This window comes from Heptranchias perlo, chromosome 9, assembly GCF_035084215.1.
Source record: "Heptranchias perlo isolate sHepPer1 chromosome 9, sHepPer1.hap1, whole genome shotgun sequence".
Lineage (NCBI taxonomy): Eukaryota > Metazoa > Chordata > Chondrichthyes > Hexanchiformes > Hexanchidae > Heptranchias > Heptranchias perlo.
In genome coordinates, this window is record NC_090333.1 from 5,645,174 (window position 1) to 5,664,677 (window position 19,504).

At 44.4% G+C, this 19,504-nt stretch overlaps 1 protein-coding gene across 1 annotated transcript; it reads left to right on the forward strand.

The window, feature by feature from the left end:
- The first annotated feature begins 946 nt into the window (after positions 1 to 946).
- LOC137325597 (di-N-acetylchitobiase-like) lies at positions 947 to 19,442 on the forward strand. The gene is made up of 7 exons (XM_067990863.1): positions 947 to 1,140; positions 6,167 to 6,351; positions 12,371 to 12,579; positions 14,127 to 14,298; positions 14,387 to 14,484; positions 16,019 to 16,180; positions 19,257 to 19,442. The coding sequence occupies exons 1-7, from the start codon at positions 947 to 949 to the stop codon at positions 19,440 to 19,442; spliced, it is 1,206 nt and encodes a 401-aa protein (XP_067846964.1).
- The last annotated feature ends 62 nt before the right edge of the window (positions 19,443 to 19,504 follow it).

The window sequence follows — 19,504 nt, forward strand, 5'->3', positions numbered from 1 at the left end:
TTAAAATCGGGAATGCGCAAGAGTCCAGAAATGGAGGAACTCAGAGTTATCGGAGGGTTGTGCAGCTGGAGGCAGTTACAGAGATAGGGAGGGGAGAGGCCATGGTGGGATTTGAAACAAGGATGATTGTAAAGGTAGGAAACGCGGCAGCCAATTTGCGCACAGTAAGCTCCCGCAAACAGCAATAAAATAAATGACCAAATAATCTGGTTTACATTTAGTTGTTGGTTGAGGGATAGATTTTAAATTTGAGGTTTCGGTGGACTGGGAGCCAATGTAGGTCAACGAGCACAGGTGTGATTGGTGAATGGGACTTGGTGTGAGTTAGGATATGGGCAGCAGAGTTCTGGATGAGCTCAAGGTTTTGGAAGGTGGAAGATGAGAGGCTGGTGGGGGAGCATTGGAATAGTCAATTCTTGAGGTATCAAAGGCATGGATGAGGGTTTCAGTAGCAGATGAGCTGAGGCAGGTTGGAGATGGCAACGTTATGGAGGTGGATGTCGGCAGTCTTGGTGATGGAGAGGATTTGTGGTCAGAAGCTCATATCAGGGTCAAATAGGACTCCAAGTTTGCAAACGGTCTGGTTCAGCCTCAAACTGTGGTCATGGAGAGGGATGAAGCACTTTGAGACATTCTGAGGTCATGAAAGGCGGTTTGCAAATGCAAGTTCTTTCTTTTTCCTTTTTTAGTTGCTCTGTTTGGTGTTGGGCTGAGGGTTGGCCAAGATTTGGAGGAAGTGGGATAAGAGAACGTCCCTTTAAAAGTTGCATTTCAGAGTATGACGATTGTTTCAAAATTTCACTGTTGCCACATCCACCAACACACAGAGAGAGAGAGAGAGAGAGACTCAGGAGGTGTCATCATCAGTCACATCCGGGTGGATTTCAATAAATGATCTTGCTGCATCTGGTGGATCTTCATATCGGGAAGAGCTCAGGCGGAGAGGATGCGCTGGAGTTTGGAATTGGCGCAGGCCCTGGTCGTGCTCGTGCTGTGGGTCTGCTGCGGCTCCGGGACCGGCTGTCCATGTTCGGATCGGGCTCTGTGCTCACCCGTGACCGTGGAGCATAAGTTCGAGGTGGGTGTTCGGGGGCCGGGGGTGGGTGTTCGGGGAGCTGGGGTGGGTGTTCGGGTCCGGGGGTGGGTGTTCGGGGAGCGGGGGTGGGTGTTCGGGGGCCGGGGGTGGGGGCCCCTGCTCATGGGCTTGTTTACCACGGTGGGTGGTGTTTGTTAAAATATTGGAGCCAAAGGCGTCTGGGGAGTGAGGTGAATTTAAAGGTCACGGGCTGGGCTGAGTTGGGTTGGGGGACACGGGCTGGGCTGAGTTGGGTTGAGGGGCACAGCCTTTCTTGGAATTGGGGCACGGGCTGGGCTGGGGGCCGGCGGTGGAACAGAGAGCTGCAGCCTGGAGCATGGGTGAGAGATGGGCTGCAGAGGGGTCGTTGATATGGTCCAAATGTCAGGAACAGTCTGAGGGGTGTGGGTCAGGGTGAGGGACAGGTGGAGCTCTTGGGATGGGGATAGTGGGGGGAGGAATGTCCGATTATTGTTGAAATGCAAAGTGTATCATATTATAATCCGTATGTTAAAGTGTTAATGTTGGTGTAGTTACAGTTTGTATAAAATAGGACCAACCGTAGTATTGAGCAGTGCAAAGATATTTTAACAAGTGCAGCATCCATAAAATGTGTTTTTTAAAATATTTCTGCAATGTGCAGAGTCTTAAATGATGTGTGATCTAACTCCTGCAGTGTGTCTGTCTAATACCATGGTTGAGGTCACCGGTTTGTGGTTTTCACAGAATATTGATCCCCAAAACACCAGTTAAAAATCCTGGAATCCCATGTAATAAAAATGACATTTGAGTTTTTCACTCATTGTAAAACTGGGACCTTGGCCACGATTAAACTGAATACAACATAACAGATCTTTAAAAAATACATTGGTTGCAAAATGACTCTGTAACTGCTGACTGTATTGATGAGGTCAGTATTTACTTCAGAGCAATGTTACTAAGTAGGCAGTGTGGCAGCAACAAGAGCACCACCAATATAACCTGCAGGCTCGATGTGTTCATTCTGCTTTTATCCCACTTCCCCCACCTTCCCACCAACAAAACATTCTTCTGACAGATGGGTGGGATAAAAGTCTCCTCTGTCTGTTGGTTCCAAGAATGAATAAACTTGAATTTATGGAGCACCTCATGTCCTCAGGATGTCCCAAAGAACTTCACATGAAATGAATTACTTTTTGAAGTGTTGTCGGCAAACTCAGCGGCAATTTTCTTTTATTCGTTCATGGGATGTGGGCGTCGCTGGCAAGGCCAGCATTTATTGCCCATCCCTAATTGCCCTTGAGAAGGTGGTGGTGAGCCGCCTTCTTGAACCGCTGCCGTCCGTGTGGTGAAGGTTGTCCCACAGTGCTGTTCGGTCGGGAGTTCCATCATTTTGACCCAGCGATGATGAAGGAATGGCGATATATTTCCAAGTTGGGATGGTGTGTGACTTGGAGGGGAACTTGCAGGTGGTGTTGTTCCCATGTGACTGCTGCCCTTGTCCTTCTAGGTGGTAGAGGTCGTGGGTTTGTGTGGTGCTGTCGAAGAATCCTTGGTGAGTTGCTACAGTGCATCCTGTGGATGGTACACACTGCAGCCACTGTGCGCCGGTGGGGAAGGGAGTGAATGTTTCGTGTGGTGGATGGGGTACCAATGAAGCGGGCTGCATTGTCCTGGATGGTGTGGAGTTCTTGAGTGTTGTTGGAGCTGCACTCATCCAGGCAAGTGGAGAGTATTCCATCACACTCCTGATTCGTGCCTGGTAGATGGTGGAAAGGCTTTGGGGACTCAGGAGGTGAGTCACTCGCCACAGAATACCCAGCCTCTGACTTGCTCTTGTAGCCACAGAAATTATGTCACTGCTCCAGTTAAGTTTCTGGTCAATGGTGACCCCCAGGATGTTGATGGTGGGGGATTCGGCGGTGGTTATGCCGTTGAATGTCAAGGGAAGGTGGTTAGACTCTCTCTTGTTGGAGATGATCATTGCCTGGCAGTTATCTGGCACGAATGTTACTTGCCACTTATCAGTCCAAACCTGGATGTTGTCCAGGTCTTGCTGCATGCGGACACGGACTGCTTCATTATCTGAAGGGATGCGAATGGAACTGAACACTGTGCAATCATCAGTGAACGTCCCCATTTCTGACCTTATGATGGAGGGAAGGTCATTGATGAAGCAGCTGAAGATGGTTGGGCCTAGGACACTACCCTGAGGAACTACTGCAGCAATGTGTTGGGGCTGAGATGATTGGCCTCCAACAACCACTTCCACCTTCCTTTGTGCTCGGTATGGCTCCAGCCACTGGATAGTTTTCCCCCTGATTCCCATTGACTTCAAATTTACTAGGGATCCTTGGTGCCACACTCGGTCAAATGCTGCCTTGATGTCAAGGGCAGTCACTCTCACCTCACCTCTGGAATTCAGCTCTTTTGTCCATGTTTGGACCAAGGCTGTAATGATGTCTGGAGCCGAGTGGTCCTGGCGGAACCCAAACTGAGCATCGGTGAGCAAGTTTTGGTGAGTAAGTGTCGTTTGATAGCATGTCGACGACACCTTCCATCACTTTGCTAATGATTGAGAGCAGACTGATGGGGCAGTAATTGGCTGGATTGGATTTGTCCTGCATTTTGTGGACAGGACATACCTGAGCAATTTTCCACATTGTTGGATAGTTGCCAGTGTTGTAGCTGTACTGGAACAGTTTGGCTGGATGCATCGTTAGTCCTGGAGCACGAGTCTTCAGCACTAAAGTCAGGATGTTGTCGGGGCCCATAACCTTTGAGGTATCCAATGCACTCAGCTGTTTCTTGATATCACGTTGAGTGAATCGAATTAGCTGAAGACTGGCTTCTGTGATGGTGGGGATATCAGGAGGAGGCCGAGATGGATCATCTGCTCGGCACTTCTGGCTGAAGATGGTTGCAAACGCTTCATGCCTTGTCTTTTGCACTCACGTGCTGGACTCTGCCATCATTGAGGATGATGTGGAGATGCCGGTGATGGACTGGGGTGGACAAATGTATGGAATCTTACAACACCAGGTTATAGTCCAACAATTTTATTTTAAAATCACAAGCTTTCGGAGATTATCCCCTTCGTCAGGTGAATGAGTGAAAGATTCTCAAATTGCATATCTTATATTAGGCTGGGACAGCATCACACCAATCAAAAGGTGTCGTTGTTGTTCAAACAGGCCAGTCACAGAGAACAGCACATCCCAGTACACTGGATATTCATTGTGTCAATTGCACAGACAGAAAGAAAGAGACCCAAATGGCAGTGAGAGAGAGAGGGAATATTAAAACACATAACTTTTTTTCTTTTTTTGCTGGTGGGGTTACGTGTAGCGTGACATGAACCCAAGATCTCGGTTGAGGCCGTCCTCATGGGTGCGGAACCTGGCTATCAACTTCTGCTCGACGATTTTGCGTTGTCGTGTGTCTCGAAGGCCGCCTTGGAGAACGCTGACCCGAAGATCAGTGGCTGAATGTCCTTGACTGCTAAAGTGTTCCCCGACTGGGAGGGAACCCTCCTGTCTGGCGATTGTTGCGCGGTGTCCGTTCTTCCGTTGTCGCGGTGTCTGCATGGTCTCGCCAATGTACCATGCTCTGGGGCATCCTTTCCTGCAATGTATGAGGTAGACAACGTTGGCCGAGTCACAGGAGTATGAACCATGTACCTGGTGGGTGGTGTCCTCTCGTGTGATGGTGGTATCCGTGTCGATGATCTGGCATGTCTTGCAGAGGTTGCTGTGGCAAGGTTGTGTGGTGTCGTGGACGCTGTTCTCCTGAAAGCTGGGTAAATTGCTGCGAACGATGGTCTGTTTGAGGTTGGGTGGCTGTTTAAAGGTGTGTCGTGGAGGTGTGGGGATGGCCATAGCGAGGTGTTCGTCGTCATCGATAACATGTTGAAGGCTGCAGAGAACATGGCGTAATTTCTCCGCTCCGGGGAAGTCCTGGACGACGAAGGGTACTCTGTTGGTTGCGTCCCGTGTTTGTCTTATGCGATTTGAGAATCTTTCACTCATTCACCTGATGAAGGGGATAATCTCTGAAAGCTTGTGATTTTAAAATAAAATTGTTGGACTATAACCTGGTGTTGTAAGATGCCTATCATTGAGGATGGGGATATTTACAGAGCCTCCTCCTCCCGTTAGTTATTTAATTTTCCACCACCATTCACGATTGGATGTGGCAAGACTGCAGAGCTTTGATCTGATCCGTTGGTTGTTGTGGAATCACTTAGCTCTGTGTATAGCATGTTGCTTCCGCTGTTTAGCATGCATGTAGTCCTCTGTTGCAGCTTCACCCGGTTGGCAACTCATTTTTAGGTACGCCTGGTGCTGCTCCTGGCATGCTCTTCTGCACTCCTCAATCAACCAGGGTTGATCCCCTGGCTTGTTGGTAATGGTAGAGAGTGGAATATGCCGGGCTATGAGGTTACAGATTGTGCTGGAATACAATTCTGCTGATATGTGCAGAGCAAGGTCCCACAAACAGCAAGTTGCATGAATGAACAGTTAATGTGTTTCTGCTGATGTTGGTTGAGAGAAAAGTGTTGGCCAGGACACCAAGAGAACTCCCTGCTCTTCAATATTGCCAGTGGTCTATTAGATCCATTTTAACATCTCATCCAAAAGACAACCCCTCCAACAATGCAGCACTCTCTCATTACAGCACAAAAGTGCCAGCTGAGATGATGCATGTTTGATAGTCTCAGTCCAAATCAAAGGGCCCAAATCACAAAACTGTGATGAACTAAACTGCAGCACTAAACAGGCAGTCTCATTTGAGAACACAGGATGGTTGGTGTGGGAAATGGAAAAATGTCACACTGGTGCAGTATGGGCTGTTTCGCTTTCTCGGGAACTATATTCTGATCTAGTCTTGCTGGTCTCATGGTAGAAATGCTTGATTTGACACCAGGTACCTTAAATGGAAAAGTTTTTAAACTGTAACACGAAAGCCCCTTGTAAAAAGAGTTTATCTGCCCCTCGCCTGAAGTTGCTGTACCATTTACACATAAATAAAACGAGCACCATTAGCCTCACCGTTATTTTGTCAACAAAATCTGGGCCAATGATTGTGAAAATATAAATTTTTAAATGGCAGTTTTCTGCCCTTCATTACTGCAATTGACTGCTTTATTTTGTACTCGGTCTTTGTCTTTGATGTTGGAGGAAAGGATTGGAAGTATTATGACTGGTCTAAGGTCACGACTATTGCAGCCTTTGGACCTTACGATCCTGAGCTTTTGTGTTATGCTCATGCGAATCAAGTTCGAGTTGTCCTGAGAGGTAAATAATTTTATCACAGAAAAAACAAATGTCCTTCTGTCTTCCAATGCAAGCTGTATTATTGAGAACCACATAAAAGGACATTCAGTGCACAGCCTTGAATTGCTATTTTTGACATTACAGTGCTGAAATTCCCCTCCAGCTCCAGTACAGCTCTCGCAAATGATTCTACATTCCATCTATAGCATATGAAAAATCTTATATCCACACACACCTCCTGTCAACAAAACCTTACTTTCTGTTCTCAAGTTTTTCACACTTTTGTTGCAACTTTTTCCATTTATAAATTCCTCTGTCCACATTTATAATGGGAACTGTCTCCGTAAACTTGATGCACTGTAATTACATCCTCCCCACCAGTGGTGGCACTGTAGCACCTCTGTTTTGCATCTTTCCACTCAAGTTGCCATTTAAATAAAAATTATAATTGATCAAAGTATTATATTAAAAATTAGGACAAATTTCATGATTTCACAATGGGGACTGAGTTACATCTGAACACCCTGGTTGAATTATCCCCCACACTCTAATCCTGTTTCGTCTGAATACTACACAAGTCTGGACTCTCTTTGTCCATTGCCATGGGAGATTGACTGGTGATGTATTTTTATTCTACTTTTCACCTCCCAAACTTGCTGGGTTCGTGAGCACTGAGCGGGAGTCTTCTGATCTAGGAGTAGGGGAGGGGGAGAATTCTGAGGAGGGAGATTGTGGGATCCAGCAAGGACTCAGGAGATGGTCAGGGATTGCTGGGATCTGGCAGTATTGGGGAGGTCGGGGAATGCAGGGTCTAACATGTCTTGTTGGGGAGGAGGGGGGTCTAATGGAATGCGACCCAAACTGCTATTGACATCTTTGGAAGCATCAGTCCCTCACCCCTCACATGTTCCTGCAAGTTAGGTGCCCGAACCACCGCTTCCCTCATCGTCGCCCTATTCCGATCTTCTGTACTTGCCTTGAGCATTTAAGCAGAAATGCTTAGTTAAGAAAGCCTTAAAAAGCGCAAACAAAGCATTGGGATTCATTTCTGGAGGAAAATAATTCACAGCAGAGATGTTATGTTCATCTTGTATCGGTCCTTGGTTGGAAAACACTGAGAGGACTGTGCACAGTTCTGGTCTCCATATTACAAAAAGATACCGAAGCTCTGGAGAAAGTGCAAAAAGGATTTACAAGGATGATATCAGAACTGAGAGAGTGTAACTATCAGGAAAGACTGAACAGGCTGGGGCTCTTTTCTCTGGAAAAGAGAAGGCTGGGACGTGATCTGATAGAGGTATTTAAAATTATGAATTGGCAAGATGTAACGAGTGCCACAGGAATCAGTGTCCTAGTACATGAATCACAAAAAGTTAGTATGCAGAAACAGCAAGTGATTAGGAAGGCAAATGGAATATTGTCATTTATTGCAAGGGGAATGGAATATAAAAGTAGAGATGTTTTGCTACAGTTGTACAGGGCATTGGTGAGACCACATCTCGAATACTGTGTGCAGTTTTGGTCTTCTTATTTAAGAAAGGAAATTATTCCTTGGAGGTAGTTCAGAGAAGGTTCACTCGACTGATTCCTCAGATGAGGGGGTTATCTTTTGAGGGAAGGTTGGATAAGTTGGGCCTGCATACACTGGAATTTAGAAGAACGAGAGGTTATCTTATTGAAACATATGAGATCCTGAGGGGACTAGAAGGGGTAGATGATGAGAGGAGGTTTCCCTTTGTGGGAGATACTAGAACTCGGGGCCACCAGTTTAAAAATAATGGGTCTCCCATTTAAGACGGAGGTGAGGAGGAATTTTTTCTCTCAGAGGGTCCTGAATCTGTGGAACTCCCTTGCCAGGGAGCGGTGGAGGCAGGGTCATTGAATATTTCTAAGGCCGAGTTAGATCGACTCCTGATTAACAAGGGAGTCAAAGGTTATAGTCGGGAGACAGGTAAGTGGGGTTGAGGTCACAATCAGATCAATCATGATCTTACCAAATAGCAGAGCAGGCTCGAGGGGCTGAATGGCCGACTCCAGCTCTCGTATGTTCATATGTTTGTAATTTTCCATTTGTGGGCGAGTCCAAAACTAGAGGTAATCCAAATCTATAAGATAGTCATTAATAAATCCAATAGGGAATTCAGGAAATACTTCTTTAGTCAGTGAGTGGTGAGAATGTGGAACTTGCTCCCACATAGAGTGGCTGATGCTAATGACATAGATGCATTTAAGGGGAAGCTGCAGAAGTGCATGAGGGAGAAGGATATGTCCAGGCTTTGGAGACAGGCTGAGGCCTTCAAATAAAAACTTCACTTGTCTTCAATGTCTTCACTTCAAGCAAAGACACTGAAAGAAAATTCGGTGAATAAATATAAACATGTTATTGTGAAATGTCATTTTTTGAATTTGTATTTTATTTTAGAAACTCTTATTTTATAAATTAAATATTGCAGTTACTGAGGAAAAACATGGTCCATGAAAAACAGTTTCAGCTGCAGGTTGAGAAATCTGTACCACACCATCACTTGGTGGCCGTAGTGTGGAACTGCATCACCACAGGCCACATTATGGGCAAAATCCTATTGCAAAGGTGACAGGACGGGCGTCACTGGATGGGAACACAATTAAAATAGAAAAACAAAAGATAGTGTTGACACAGAATTTTTGAATAGAAAGATGACAGGACATAGTGTTTTTAATAACCTATAAATAGATAGGTGGAACTTTTATTCCCTGGCACAGCAGCAGTCTGCCACTGATGCCAGGATTTAGAATGAAGAATGCAGTTTAATGAAAGCTCCACCCAATTGTGTCCAGAGCCCAGCACACACGCTCCATTCTTCCGACTCTGGGCGACTGAGATTTCTCTTCTTCCACCATCAATGGCAGAACCTTCAGCTGTTACTGTCTTGAACTCCAGATTCTTCTTCTTCAACTTCTTTGTCTTGCTATTTCTCTTCCTATCTTCGAAAGCCTCATCAAAACCGACCTGTTTGACTGTGCCTTTGGTCACTTCCCTCAAGTGTCAGCTTGGCTCAGTGGTAGCACTGTGTCTCTCCTCCTGGGTCAGAAGGTTTTGGGTTTACTCCAAAACTTGACACATAAGTGCAGTACTGAGGGAATGCTGCATTGCCAGAAGTGCTGTGTTTCAGATGAGACCTTAAACAAAGGCTCCACCTGTCTGTTCAAGTGGATGTAAAAGACCCCATTGGCACAATTCAAAGAAGAGCGAGTTCTCCTGGTGTCCTGGACAACATTCATCCCTCAACCTCCATCACCAAAACAGATTAACTGGCCATTTATCTAATTTTCTATTTGTGGTGCCTTGCTGGGCACAAATTAGCTACCACATCTCCTTACAAAACAACAGTGATTACGTTTCCAAAATAATTAATTGGCTATGAAGCATTTAAGGACATCCTGAGGATGTGAAAGGCACGATGTAAATGTAAATTCTCGCTATATCTTCCTCTACTACTTCCTACTTGATGTTGGCAGTTCTGTCCTGTAAAGTGTCTTTGGACACAATGTTCTGTGAATGATGCTCTGTAAATGCTCTGTAAATCGACCTCCATCTGAACTTGCAGCACTCCGTTCTCTCAGTTCCAACCTTGACATTGTCATTAAACCTGCTGACAAGGGCGGCTCTATTGTAGTTTGGTGAACAGACCTCTACCTCGCAGAGGCTGAATGGCAACTCTCCAACACCTCCTCCTATCTCCCCCTGGACCATGACCCCACCGCCGAACATCAAGTCATACTTTCCCAGACTATGACTAACCTCATCTCCTCTAGAGATCTTCCCCCCATGGCCTCCAACCTCATAGTCCCCCAACTCTACACAACCCACTTCCACCTACTCCCCAAGATCCACAAACTGGCCTGCCCCGGTAGACCAATTGTTTCAGCCTGTTCTTGCCACATTGAACTTATTTCTTCCTCTTCCAATGTCCTCTGTAGCTTTAACAGTTTCCAGTTTCCCGGCCCTATCCATCTCTTTTTCACCCTGGGCGTCCAGTCCCTCAACACCTCCATCCCTCACCACGACGGCCTGCGGGCCCTCCGCTGCTTCCTTGAACGGAGACCCAATCAGTCCCCATCCACCACCACCCTCCTCAGCCTGGCTGAACTTGTTCTTATGTTGAACAACTTCTCCTTTGATTCCACTCACTTCCTCTAAATAAAAGGTGTTGCTATGGGAACTCATACGGGGGCTGGCTATGCCTGCCTTTTTGTCGGATATGTGGAATACTTTTGTTCCAGTCCCACTCAGGACCCCTCCCTCACCTCTTTTTCCGGTACATTGATGACTGTATCGGTGTTGTTTCCTGCTCCCGCCCTGAACTGGAATATTTGATCAACTTTGCTTCCAATTTCCAGCCTCCTCCTGCCTTCACATGGTCCATCTCTTTCCCTTCCTCGACTTCTCTATCTCCATTTCTGGGGATAGGCTGTCAACCAACATCTATTATAAGCCCACTGACTCCCACAGCTACCTTGATTACCTCTGACCACACTTCCTGTAAGAACTCTATTCATTCTCCTGGTTTCTCCGTCTCTGTTGCATCTGTTCTGACGATGCCACCTTCCACATCAGTGCTTCCGATAAGTCTTCCTTTTTCCTCAACCGAGGATTCCCCTCCACTCTAGTTAATGGCCCTCGACCATGTCCATCCCATTTCCCGTACTTCTGCCCTCACCCTTTCCCCTCCCTCCCAGAACCATGATAGGGTCCCCCTTGTCCTTACCTTTCACCCCTACTAGCCTCCACATTCACTGTATCATCCTCTGCCATTTCCACCACCTCCAGCGCGATCCCACCACCAAACGCATCTTCAACTCCCCCCTGTTTCAGCATTCTGAAGGGACCATTCCCTCTGCGACACCCTGGTCCCCTCTTCCATCATCCCCAAAACCCACTCCCCTTCCCACGGCACCTTCCCGTGCGAGCGCAGGAGATGCAACACCTGCACTTTCACCTCCTCCCTTCCCACCGTCCAGGGTCCCAAACACTCCTTCCAGGTGAAACAGCGATTTACTTGAACTTCTTTCAATTGAGTTCTCCATGCAGCAGAGAAGGTTGAGAGAAGATTTAATCGAAGCGTTCAAAATCCTGAAGAGTTTAGATAAAGTAAATAAGCAGAAAATGTTGCCATTGGCAAAAGGGTCAAGAACCAGAGGACACAGATTTAAGATGATTGGCAAAAGAACCGAAGGCGACATGAGGAAAAGCTTTTTTACGCAGCGAGTAGTTATGATCTGGAACGCTCTGCCTGAAAGGATGGTGGAAGCAGATTCAATCATGGCTTTCAAAAAGGAATTGGATAAATACTTGAACGGAAACTTTTGCAGGGCTACGAGAAAAAAGCAGGGAAATGGGACGAACGGGATTGCTCTTTCAATGAGCCGGCAGTGGCTCGATGGGCTGAATGGCCTCCTTCTGTGCTGTAACCATTCTATGATTCCATGATTGTATAGTATACTGTATTTGCTGCTCACGATGCAGTCTCCTCTACACTGGGGAGACCAAACGCATGTTGGGTGACCGCTTTGCTGAACACTTCCGCTCAGTCCGCAAACGTAACCCTGACCTTCCGGTCGCTTTCCTCTTTAATTCTCTGTCCCACTCCCACTCTGACCTCTCTGTCCTCGGCCCCTTACACTGTTCCAATGAAGTTCATAGAATGATAAGGGACAGGAGGAGGCCCTTCAGCCCATCGTGTCTTTACCTTTCCCATTCCCACCCTCCTTGACTTGCACCATCATCCCTTTTGTCATTTGATCTCTCTTGCCCTCCACCCATCACAGACCTTCCCTTTTGTTCTTTTGTCCCCTCCCCTTCCTTCCCCACCCCCCCTTTCTCTGCCTCTGCACTTGCTTAAAAACTGTTCAATCTCGAACTTCTTCCAGTTCTGAGGAAAGGTCATCGACCTGAAACATTAACTCTGTTTCTCTCTCCACAGATGTTGCCCGGATTGCTGAGTATTTTCAGCATTTTCTGTTTTTATTTCTGTATAAATGGACATTGTTTGTTCACCAGGAGTTCCAACATACAAAGACATTATGGACAGAAATCACCAAAGAAAATGGATCAATCACAGAGTCAACTCTGTAAAAAGACAATTTATGGATGGAATCAATTTGGACCTGAAGTTTTCTGCTGAAAATAATTCTGCCATCAAATTGTTGATAACTGACCTGGTTGCCGAAACCACGAAGAAATTTCACATTTTAATACCTGGGTCTCAGGTAAAGGAGCCGTTATTTATTAAATGGGGATAAGCAATTTAGTTTCTACTTAATTGTAAAGACCATTGATATTTTTCTGGATAAGTGAATTGAAATCCTGATTTTTAGCTGCTGTTTATCAGTGCATCATCTTGTTCCAAAGCTGCTTTAACCATTGCTGAGGTTAGAAATTTTAGATTGAATCAGTTTAAATGGATATACAGCAAACTTGATGCTGCACCACTTGTAGCCCAGAATGATACAAGTGACTTGAGGCCCGGCTTCCCGGACCAGCATTGTTCGAACTGTAATTTTAACATCGGTTCTTAGAATGTTACAGCACAGAAGGAGGCCATTCGGCCCATCATGCCTGTGCCAGCTCTTTGAAAGAGCGATCTAATTCGTCCCACTCCCCTGCTCTTTCTCCATTGACCTGCAATTTTTTCCCTTCAATTATTTATCCAATTCCCTTTTGAAAGTTACTATTGAATCTGCTTCCACCGCCCTTTCAGGCAGTGCATTCCAGATCATAACAATTCACTGTGTACGAGGACACCCAAGTCTCTCTGAACACCAACATTTAATAGTTTCTCACCATTTAAAAATATTCTGTTTTTCTATTCTTCCTACCAAAGTGAATAACCTTACATTTCCCCACACTGTACGCCACCTTGGATCACTATTATACTCTCTGGAGTTTAGAAGAGTGAGAGATGATCTCATTGAAACATATAAGATTATGAGGGGGCTTATGAGGTTGTTTCCCATGGCTGGAGAGTCTCGAACAAGGGGCATAGTCGCAGGATAAGGGGTCGGCCATTTCAGACTGAGATGAGTTGGAATTTTTTCATTCAGAGGGTTGTGAATCTTTGGAATTCTCTTCCCCAGAAGGCTGTGGATGCTGAGTTGTTGATTATATTCAAGGCTGAGATAAATAGATTTTTGGACTCTTGGCAGAATCAAGGGATATGGGGATTGGGCTGGAAAGTGGATTTGAGGTCAAAGATCAGCCACAATCTGTTTGAATGGCGGAGCAGGCTCAAGGTGCAATGTGGCCTCCTCCTGCTTCTGTTTCTTATGTTCTTCTGTTCTAAGACCTTGTTAACTCAGATTGCAGTGATTTAATTCTTGACCTTAAGTCCTACACTCAAATAGCCTGCCAGCACTCAATGTCTGGCCTCGTGTAAACAAACTTTGGCCAATTTGACTAGGTATTGGAGTGTGGCTGGCCCTTTTGGGACTGCAGTTTGGTCACAACTTAATGCCTTTTGAAGAGGAGGAGAGAAAACTGACAGAAAATTGGAGGAAGAAGGTGAGTGAGCAGTGGGGAATCGAACCTGATTAATATTTGATAACCGAGGATCCTATTAATTCTAACTCACTATTTGCCCCAACTTTATCCTGTTCCTTTTTATACAGTCATGAACACTGTCGAACTCCTAACCTGTTAAATTCACAGCTCCCATGGAGCCTGTGCGAGTGCATATAAAAACCATATAACTACTAGTGATATCCAACATAAGGTATGAGATGAAACTAACTTCTTCTTGTTACTCTTTGGCCCTTAGGTCACATTTAACGTGCCTTGGTCTCCAGACTGCATTGATGGCCGATGCTATGACTTTTTGAGAATTGCAAATTCCTGTGACTTTTTATTTGTGATGTCCTATGATATGCAGAGTCAAATGTGGGACATTTGCTTTTCAAAGCCAAATGCTCCCTATTACCAGACTTTATCAGGTATGTACAATAAGACCATCTGGTTCAGGGTCTACCTGCCCGATATCAATGTGAATCTAGGACCCTCATTATTATTTTCCCCATTTAGGTTACTCCGCTTATATCAATCTGGGAATTGATTCCAGAAAGCTCGTGCTGGGAGTTCCATGGTATGGTTATGACTATACTTGCAGGCAGTTGTTTGAGGTAAGGTGTTGTCATTATCTGGCTTTCAGATATCCTAATTATTGAGAATTAACTTTAGTAAACCGTTGTCTTGTTGCTGTGCAAACTATCCCATTGATTCCCTTTTCTGAGGAAATTAATTGTTTGCATTGCACAAGAAATGAGAGTGAAGTCAGTTCACCTGAAACTCATCCCTCTGGTACATTATCTGTCCGAACAGGGCATCGAATTATATTTTGGAACAGTCCAGTATTTTTGCCTCTGTTCACTTGCTTGTAGACTATTTCAAAAACTTCTCTTTACATAAAGAAGATTTTTGATATCTGTTCTATGTTTACTTTTCACTAATTTCCACATGCATCCATTGGCTGGGCTTACCTTACCCGTGCTATTCAACATTTTATTCCACTGAGGCCTCCCCTTAATTGCATTCTTCTGAGCTACAAATCTTAAGCTTCTGCTAATCTTTTCTCAAAACTCATTCCTTTACAATTTTTTTTATTTGTTCATGGGATGTGGGCATCACTGGTAAGGCCAGCATTTTTTGCCCATCCTTCACTGCCCTTGAGAAGGTGGTGGTAAGCCACCTTCTTGAACCGCTGCAGTCCGTAGCAAAGATTGTACAACTGAGTGGCTTGCTTGGCCAATTCAGAGGGTGATTAAAAATCAACTATATTGCTGTGGGTCTGGAGTCACATATCGGCCAGAGTGGATGAATTCGTGAACAGATGAAATACAACAATCCCATAGTCTCATGGCCACCATTACTGAAAATAGTTTTTTTAAATTTCAGATTTTATTTAGTTGAAATTAAATTTCCCAGCTGCTGTAGCAGAATTTGAACTCATGATTCCAGATTATTCGTCCAGGTATCTGGTTCATTCGTCCAGTAACATAACAACAATGCTACCATACCCAGTGGGAGACATTGGAATATAGGAACAGGAGTAGTCCATTCTGCCCCTCGAGCCTGTTCCACCAATCGATCATGGCTAATCTGGATCTTAACTCCATTTACCCACCTTGGTTCTGTAACCCTTAATACCCTTACCGAATAAAAATCTATCAGTCTCAGCTTTGAAATTTTCAATTGACCGAGCCTCAACAGCTTTTTGAGGTCCAGAGTTCCAGATTTCCACCACCCTTTGTGTGAAGAAGTGCTTCCTGACAACACCCCTGAATGGCCAAGCTCTAATTTTAAGGTTATGTCCCCTTGTTCTGGACTCTCCCACCAGAGGAAATAGTTTCTCTCTATCTACCCTATCAACTGCTTTGATCAATTCAAACACATCAATTAGATCACCCCTTAATCTTCGACATTCAGTCTTGTTGCTGTCTATTTCAAGTTACAACCTTGTCCTTATCTATAAATGTACTATTTAATTTATATATTTCTGTGAGAGACCCTCCTCTCTATATTGTAAAGCTTATGTTTCTCTAATTGTCCCTCATAGCCTTTACACTTAGAGACCAGTCATGCTGTTACTGCATTTTTGAAATGACCAAAGTAACTCTATTCACAAGTGTTATTTTTTCATCCTTTCGTACTTTTCAGGGTGGTAGGTGTGTATTGGAAAAGATTGCTTCCCGAGGTGCCCCTTGCAGTGGTGCAGCTGGACGTCAGGTCCCATACAAAGAGATCGTACAGCACGTGCACAAATCAATTACTGGCAGATATTGGGATGATGAGCAGAAAGCCCCATATTATATCTACATGGTAAGACTATCAATCAAAACACAATGGAGAGTTGTGCATTGTCCATTCTTTGTAGAATGCAAACATTGCAGTGTTTCATGATTCAATATTCTCTGTGTACAGGATTCAGCAAAGTTCAGAATGTACAGTTTCTACAGTACAAAATGTGTGTAGTTGGAGAATAGCCAAGAAAATGGGAGTTGACATACAAAGCACCAAACCAATTCCGAGCTGTGGACTTTTCAAATCGATCACTTTACACAACCCATATTGACCCTCCTGTGAAAATCATCATAGTTTAGTTCGTGAAATGTGTGCCCCTGTCTCCCATTTGATGATCAATTTAACACAAAAGATTGACGGTAGCGTGCCCTGTACATAAGAAAACTGCACAGTAGCAAATACCACACACTCTCGACCTACTGCATTCTACCTAGTCACATGTCTAATTGACATTGGCCAAATCTTGCTGAGATACTTGACGCACTGCAGTCAAAGGCTGTGATGCTTGAGCTTTCAGCAGTAACATTTAAATCATGTTTTCCACCTTTCGATTGCAATATTTTGTTACTTTGAGCAATTTGAAAAGATTATTTTGAGATGATAGAATGTTCCACATTGAGTTAAATCAGACCTTGGTTTATCCTATTGTTTTAAATTGTTTTCTCTGGAGGCCAATGCTAACTCTGACTTGCAAGTCATCTATCTCTTTCTATTTTCCCCCAAATCATTTTTTTCCCCAATCGAACACCATAATCTTTTGCCTTGTTGCATCTGAATTGACATCTGGGCTGTGCATTGGATTTTTCTAAGTTGCTGTACTGAGGGAGCGCTGCACTGTCGGAGGTGCCATCTTTCAGATGACACACTAAACTGAGGTCCCATCTGCGCTTTAAATGTGTGTCTTATGTTCATATGTTGCACAGCATCCAGATGAGTTAATTGATTTGAGTGTTAAAAATGATAGATTGGGATTTCCTTGGAGCTGCAGGGGCACAATTTCAAAATTTGCAGATGGCCCAAAACTTGGAAGTGTAATGAACAGTGAGGAGGTTAGTTATAGACTTCAAGAGGACATAGACAGGCTGGTGGAATGGGCGGACACGTGGCAGCTGAAATTCAACGCAGAAAAGTGTGAAGTCACACATTTCAGTCGGAAGAAAGGTGAGGCAATGTAAACTATGGGATGCAGGAAAGGAGAGATCTGGGGGTTGATGAGCACAAATCGTTAAAGGTGGCAGGGCAGGTTGAGAAAGCATACAGGATGCTGGGCTTTATAAATAGAGGCATAGATTACAAAAGCATGGAGGTTATGATGAATACTTATAAAATGCTGGTTCGGCCACAACTGGAGCATTGTGCCAGTTCTGGGCACCGCACTTTTGGAAGGATGTGAAGGCCTTAGAGGGGGTGCAGAAGAGATTTATGTGAATGATTCGAGGGATGAGGGACTTCAGTTACGTGCATAGACTGGAGAAGCTGGGGTTGTTCTCCTTCGAGCAGAGAAGGTTGAGAGGAGATTTGATAGAGGTGTTCAAAATCATGAAGGGTCTGGAGAGAGTAGATAGAGAGAAACTGTTCCCATTGGTGGAGGAGTCAAGAATGAGGACATAGATTTCAGGTGATTGGCAAAAGAACCAAAGGTGATATGAGAAAAAACTTTTTTACAAAGCGAGTGGTCGTGGTCTGGAATGCACTGCCTGAAGATGTGGTGGAGCAGATTCAATAGTGGCTTTCAAAAGTGAATTCGATATAATATCGCCATTCCTTCATCGTCGCTGGGTCAAAATCCTGGAACTCCCTACCTACAGCACTGTGGGAGAACCTTCACCACACGGACTGCAGCGTTTCAAGAAGGCGGCTCACCACCACCTTCTCAAGGGTAATTAGGGATGGACAATAAAGCTGGCCTTGCCAGCGATGCCTACATCCCATGAACGAATAAAAAAAAACTTTCAAAAGGGAATTCGATACGTACTTGAAAGGAAAAGCTTTCCAGAGCAAAGGGGCGAGGGCGGGGGAATGGGACTAGCTGGATTGCTCTTGCAGGGAGCTGGCATGGATGTGACGGGCTGTATGGCCTCCTTCCGTGTTGTAACCATTCTATGATACTATGATTCTGCATCTTCAGCAAAGCTAATCCACTGTAATCAGAAATGTGTGCTTGAGTGTGAAGCATTGTTTCCGACATAGACTGTTGGATTTCATATTAAAAATTAAGCTGACAGTTTGGGCAATTTGGCTTGAATCTAAGACGGAGATCCTCTTTTTGATGCTTTCCTGTCAGGACACCTGTATTTAAATGTCAAGCCCATGGAGGAACTTCGGCTCATTTTCAAAGCTTCGTTGTTTGAACAGAGAGTTAGTCCACAATGACAAAACGTTGGAATTTTAAAAACAAAATCTCTACACTACAGGTAGGAAATAAAAAGCCGGTATCAGTAAAAGTTAAAGAATGGCATTTATATTGTGCTTTATCGATTGTCTCTCTGAATCGTCCCAAAGTGCTTCTCACAATAAGTTACTTTGAAGTGCAGTAACATCGTTATATCACTGACTTGAAATTAAGCTGTGGGATGTTAACGGATGAACGCTTAATTCAATCAGTGAACAGTCTCACGATATTTTAATGATGACATTAACCTATTAAATCATTTGTACTCTATCCCACGCTGTCATTTTTAGAACAACATTTTCATTGATTTTTCCAATTTTAGTAATTTAAAGAATTCAAAAAGTTGACATTTATTCAGATTCGATGTTCTGTTATCATAGTGAAGGCTCAGTGGTCAGATTCTTTCTAAAATTAGTTTCTATTTTGATTCCTAATCAGGTGTGATGTGTAAATGTACTCAGACACTTTACAGATTACTTACAGTTCATGTAATGTTACAGTGCTTTTCACAATCCGTTTCAACTAAGGTTTGGAACAATCCACCTCTTTACCTTTCTTCTCCTCAGCCCACCTGAGCTTGTCTTTTCATGCAAGCATTTTAAATAGTGCTGCTGAAGATTTTCAGCACTGTGTCTCGAACTGTGCATTGACCTAAACCGCTCGCTCCTATCTGTGTAACTCTCTTTTGTTTTCTTATGGCAGGTTAACAATACTTATCATCTGGTCTGGTATGACGATCCGCAGAGCATTTCAATTAAGTCTGCAATCATGAAGAAATTGAGACTTCGTGGCATAGGCATGTGGAATGGAAATATGCTGAACTACAGTGATGATCATTTCATAGTAAAGCAAACTGAAGACATGTGGAATGCTCTTTGCCCTTTGTGAGGAAAATGGCAACCTTGAACCATCTCACCTTAACATAATGTAATCATTTCATTTTGCAAATA